Source organism: Caretta caretta, chromosome 3, assembly GCF_965140235.1.
Source record: "Caretta caretta isolate rCarCar2 chromosome 3, rCarCar1.hap1, whole genome shotgun sequence".
Classification (NCBI taxonomy): Eukaryota; Metazoa; Chordata; order Testudines; family Cheloniidae; genus Caretta; species Caretta caretta.
This window is the reverse complement of record NC_134208.1, coordinates 73,826,811-73,832,810: the sequence shown is the minus strand read 5'-3', so window position 1 is coordinate 73,832,810 and position 6,000 is coordinate 73,826,811. Positions and strand designations below refer to the sequence as shown.

At 38.9% G+C, this 6,000-nt stretch overlaps 1 protein-coding gene across 3 annotated transcripts in view; it reads right to left on the bottom strand.

The window, feature by feature from the left end:
• Positions 1 to 1,202: 1,202 nt before the first annotated feature.
• The window catches only part of FUT9 (fucosyltransferase 9), a 120,389-nt gene continuing 115,591 nt past the window's right edge, over positions 1,203 to 6,000 (bottom strand). For all 3 annotated transcript variants that reach the window (XM_048844973.2, XM_075126588.1, XM_075126589.1), the window contains exon 2: positions 1,203 to 2,779. In XM_048844973.2, coding sequence (XP_048700930.2) covers positions 1,692 to 2,779 — 1,088 coding nt within the window. In that variant the 3' untranslated portion in view covers positions 1,203 to 1,691. The remainder of the gene's footprint in view (positions 2,780 to 6,000) is intronic.

Below are 6,000 nucleotides of genomic sequence, written 5' to 3'. Positions count from 1 at the left end.
CTTTATCTTAGTACAAAATACATCTACATTATTAAACCACCAGATCTATGATTATCTATAGTATTGGGAGTTTTAATCCTAGTTGCCGAGGTTACTGGATAATGAATCCAAATAATGCACATATTAATAGACATATTAAAAACAATAATGACAAAACTGCATTTCAGAATTTGCTATGATAGCACACATAATACTATGAACATATTTATATTGAAATCTTGATAATATCCATTGTTCTGATGGGTACTTTTTAAAAATACCTTTCATATTACGTACTTTCAAAACAGCAAGAAAAACCCCTAAAAACAAACTGAGCCTTTGTTCGAACTAGAGCAGGTTGAATAATAATCTAATGTATGTAATTAGTTTCACAATTTTTTTCTAATAAAATATTCAATCAATATTTCTTCACATTATTCACCCACTTCAGGATGCTATCCAGCTGTGATTAAAGTTCAATTAAAGTTGGAACAGACTTTTATAGAGTTGGGTGAATAATTTGCAAATAATCAGAATATATAAAAATTGCAAAATCTTCCAATTTTTTTTTGAATAATAGGCATATCCAGTGGAGCCTGTACAGCTGTATCAGTAGGATGTCTCTTGCAGTGATTGTGGATGGAAGACAACCAAAGATTTGGTACACAGACCGGATATCAGCAGAGCTCAGAGTGACCAATCTGCATGATAGCTTGGCGTACAACCATGAGTTTTGGAAGAAGGCTATAAGCATCGCTGACCCCGAATAGAGAAGTGTTAAAAAAGAAGAAAAAGAGCTGAGCATCTAGTTATAAAGATGAGTGTGATCAAATGAGTATATTGCAATTTATTCAACTGTATTTAAAGTAACATAACCTGTGACCCTGATTCAAAAAAGCACATGCTTAAGTTTAAGCATGTGCTTAAATGCTTTACCAAATCGGGGCTTCAAACACTAACTTGGGAGCTTAATTTTCTCAATTCCTCAGTACTCTATCTTATGGAGATGAGAGCAAATCCATATATTTCCAAGGTATCGTAATGGAACTAACTGTAAGGGGAATACCTTTTTCCTGTTTAAAGCCCAAAGGCTCTCTTATATTGTGATAACTTTTTAAAGCTTATTTATAATACATTTTTTCTGAATCCATATACCCTATAAACAGGAACCACTTAAAGTAATGCAGTGTATTCAATTCTAGAGTGTTCTTAGAATTTAAGAGAGCAGAAATTAAACCATGACAAACATTATTGTCTTTTGAAATGTTACACAAATTTCAAAGTAACCATTTCAAACTAAACCAATTTCATTAAAATTCTCTATGATATCTTAAGATGTCTTCATTTTCCACACATGTTAAATAGCTCATCTAAAGTAAAAAACACAATGTTAAAAATCACTACATCTTGTGTAAGACTGGGACAGATAATCGACTGAAAACGTGAAAAAACCCTTGAATAAAAACTAAAATAAACAATAAATTATTCTTCAGTGCACATAATTAGCTATATACAGTATAATTTAAAACTGAGTATTGATGACTGCTGATGCTGAGCTTTTAAAATCTCTGACAAACATAAATAAGATACCCCAAGAGGGGACAGCTGATAAAAACTGACATAAAACACAGATTTTTTTTTTCCTTCCCACCTCCACTTAGGCTACAGATTATGTCAGTTTCTTTGAAAAAATGCACAAAAAGGTAAAAAGTTCAATTCCAAAACCATTTTTCTAAATTCCCAATGGACTTGTACTCCTGATGTCTCTTTACATGGTCACAAGCAAGGCATGCATGTGATTCCCAGAACCGAGGAAGATGCACTGAGAAGTCTTTCCTCCAGTTAAAGTAGCTAAGATACAGCTTATTATTTTTGTCAAGCATTAGAAGATATTCTGCTAGCTCTCTTGGGGAGAGGAAATCTTCCACATGAATGAAAGAATCTGCTGGAATATAATTCTCATAGTTTTCTCTGGATGGGCCCAATACAACTGGTACAGATCCAGCCAGAAAAGCATTGTAAAGTTTTTCAGTAATGTAATCTTTGTGGATTGAGTTTTCAAAGGACAGGTAAAATTTACAAGTGGAGATAGTTGGAATCAAGTTTTTATCATTCACATAGTCTCCAAATGCTTGCCCATAGGTATGGATTTCAGTATATTTGCTTAGCTCATTATAATACTTGACTCGAGCATGCTCGGGGTTCCAGTTACTTACAACCCAACATACCAACTTCTCTTTGCTTGGCACTTCAAATGCAAATGGGCTTGTGCTAACCTTCATGAAGCCATAAGGCACTTGAATATCTGAATCACGCCGATAAGTCAGGGTCAGGTTGAACAGGTGTTCAATGCCACTCTTTTGTGGAGTGTGAGTTGGAGACTCCAAGTTCATCCAAATCCATTTCTGGAATGGCGGCCTAGCTTGCTGAGGTAAATTAGTGAGATCCCAGCTGATGTCTCTGTGGTGAATAAGGACGGCATGAGATCGGTTATATAGTGAGCGGTCAATAGTTAGATGGCACCCTTGGATGTTGAACATTGTTTGACAAGATGCAAGATCAAATGTCTGTCCAAATGGCCAAACCCAGATCAGTATTGTTGTTTCATTAAAATAATTGCTTTTGGTAGAAAAGAAGCTCTTCATTTTCAGAACTGAGCTGGCTGATTCTATGGGACCAGAGATCCAGCTGTTTGTTGGTTTGATGTAAATAAGTAAAAATGCCATGAAACAACCCAGCACAATGAAAATAATTAAAAATGGCCGAAAAATGCCTTTGGATGTTGATGTCATAATTTGTTCTGAAAATAAAAACAAGAGGTGTTAATTGTGTACAAGTGTTCTATTAAAGCAATCACACATCAAAATGAATAGCATTTTCAATATAAAAGCCATAAAACTGTGTGGATTTACCCATGAACTTCCAAAGAATTTTCAGTAAAAAGGAAATACCCCCACACACACGACAAACAGTGGCACACCACCTTTGCATTTTGTAAGCTAATTTAAATAAACTGAAGGAGTGTTTAGGGGTTTAGATGCATGTGACTACATCAGTATAATTTGCTCTGCCAACTGTATGCCTTTTAACTTGGTTCAATATAGAGAGTGTAGGCTGAGACTGTAGGCTCAGTCCAGGAGAAAGCAGACAGTCAGACACAGTTAGTTCCTGGACTCCCCTCCTGTTCCTGGGTGAAGAATAATTAATTTACTACACTCCTTTCTGGGTATAACATTCTCCCTACCATGTGTTCAGCTGGCTGTGCTGATGAGTATGTGTCAGGGGCTGTGGGTCCATGCACTTCCCAACAACTTACTCATGGGGGAAGGGTAAACATTATTGCAAATGCAGCCCCTGCCTGATTTCTAGATGGGATGAACATCCATACCTACAATTAAGTACAGCTAGAAAAAGAATCCAGGAATACTGGCTCACATTCTCGTGCTCTAACCCCTAGACTCACATCATCCCTAAGTAAGGGAAAACACGTGATGATGAGATGCCACATGAAGGCTAAATTGTGGTTTTTGTGCCACAGGCCTGGGTAGGCAGCAGTGCAGAGTTACAGTGCCCTAGGAATACCAGAGAGATTGTGCCCCTGTGATATGCCAGTTTTCCTGTGTTACTCCTTAGATGAGGGGATGAGCAGTCTACTCTGTCCATTACTATGGAGTTCATTGCTCCCCATGGTGCACCATATGGGCCCACGTCCTCCCTGTCTCCTTTCTGGAGTCCTGTTCCCCATGGGAGGATGGGGAGATGGAGCAACCATTCAAGGTGGAGTGGCTTGTTGCTTGTCCCTCTGCTACTTAGTGTAGCCATAAAACTTGAAGGCATTTGTAAAAATACATTTATTTAGTAAATTGAGAAAGGGAGATTGCATGACAGGAGAAATGGAGAAGTAGTCAGGTACCCAAGAGGTCAGAAGGCATCCCAAATATACATACACACTGTAAATGTCTCATTCTGCAAAGCAGTTTGGTTACAACAAAACATTTTCATGGCTTTTATATATTTCTGTGACTTTAAGACTTTGTTATGAGCTGCTTTCACAAAGTTTACTATGGAAAGCCCACACCAGAGTGTAAAAACCCCATTTAAAAAAAAAATATTCAAAAGAGTAGAAAGAATTTGAGAAACCTTCAGGCCTCTTAACCCAGTTTGAAAGCTCTCAGTACCTCACCTGTAAAATAAATATTTAAATACAGCATTAACACATGACAGGAAGTGTTTTAAAGATCTATTAATACAATATGCCTTTGGGTGAATTGTGAGGGTAAAGAGTCATGTGTAAGTCTGCAGTTCAGTTATAAGAAAAACTACTTGTATGAATATTATGGGTGTCCATTTAACATACATCTTTCATCCCAAGTCCTATAGCCTCACTTGTGGCCTGGGGACAAATAGATTTTTTTCTTTTAAAAAGGCAGATTTTTTTTAATTCTCACGACTGTGCTGTGACATAAGGCTGCCCATTTCACTGAATCCACTCTGCCGCACTCCCTATTATGTACCATAAATGACACGGGCTAGCATATGCTCCGCCCCTCTGCTTACATTAGCAGAAAGGACCCTTAGTCAGCAAACCAGCCCTGGAGGGAGCAGAAAGGAGCTCCTGCGGTCTCCATGCCATCTTCTCTTCTTCTGCTGACCCATTTATGCTCCTGTATCAGGATCTGGCACTTGTAACATGCTGGCACCACTTGCCTGAAAAACACCTTATCCTGTTAGTAGGTAGCATTTCTGTTGTGAAGATGCTACAGGGGTTCTGCTGAGTCCCTAAGGCAGGGGACTCATACCTCACTTGGTATAAAGGAAGCGGGAAAGACTCTCAGAGAGAGGTGATCTAGAGTGCAGGGTGAACCATTCTGAGGAAGAAACCCTAGGCAGGGGCAAGTCTGAGGAGAAGATCTGAGGTAATCTCCATGTTACTTTATTGTTGTTTTCTTTGCTAATAAATCCAAACCCGAGGCAGGGGGTTAGTACATAAATTATGTTTGAAGAGCAGGTGGAAAGGAGGTGGAAAAGAGGAGCAGCCACTCTTCATGATACCATCCCTTACTGCTCCAGTAGCTTTCCAACTGAAACTCTGATTGGGAGTTAATGCTACCTTCCACAGATACTATGCATAGCTTTGTGTGAATCTATCAGTGGCAGCATGGCTCCTGCAGCAAAGAAAAAAATCAGAGAAGTCTCCAACAGGATTCCTGAAATCCTCACAGCCCTAATCTCTGCATAGTAGTGGCAGATGGAGTCATTCGAGTCCTTTCTTTCTAAGTGAACCTAGGGGGTAATGTTGGGCCTTTGCTCATCTGATTCGACAGCTCTCTCATATGAAAATCCACAGGATTCCATTCTGTCTTGCCTCCTTTTAAGGTGTGGCCATTAAGGTGGTTTATGATGAAACATAGTATGCAATGTCTTTAGTACATAGATAATGCCTAGTTCTCCATCTTCTGATCTGGTTAGTCCAGCTGAAGAACGTATTCGGTGCAAACGGAGACTAGGGCCTAGCTGGCTCAGAGTCAACCCAGACAAGATGAAAATCATGCTTGTAGGTTGGGAAAAGCTATTACTGACTGTGGTTATTTCAGTTTCCTTGACTGAGGGAGTTTTCCGGCCGTTTCTGACAGAAATTTTGCAACTTTGGGATTCTATCAGAATTTGCTTCTGGATATCTAGGTAACACGAGAGGCCAACAATACTTTTTTTTTTTTTAATCTGTTACTGGGTAGAAGGTTGTGATCTTTTCATTTAAATGTGGTCCATGTAGGTTACATCTGTACCGTGCTAGTCAGAATACAAGTTGCCTACTTGCTTAGCAGCATTTCCTGAAGGAACTCATTTCATTTGTGGCGCTGTGATCTGTACTGGGCCTCCAGTTTGTTTTGGGGGATGATTCAATGTGCTGGTTTAAATGTACAAAGTCCTAAATGGTATAAGACCTAGCTACACCTCTTCCTCCTTTCGATAAAGGCTGTTGAGATCAACTAAGGTGCTTGAGTGAATAACACCCTGCTT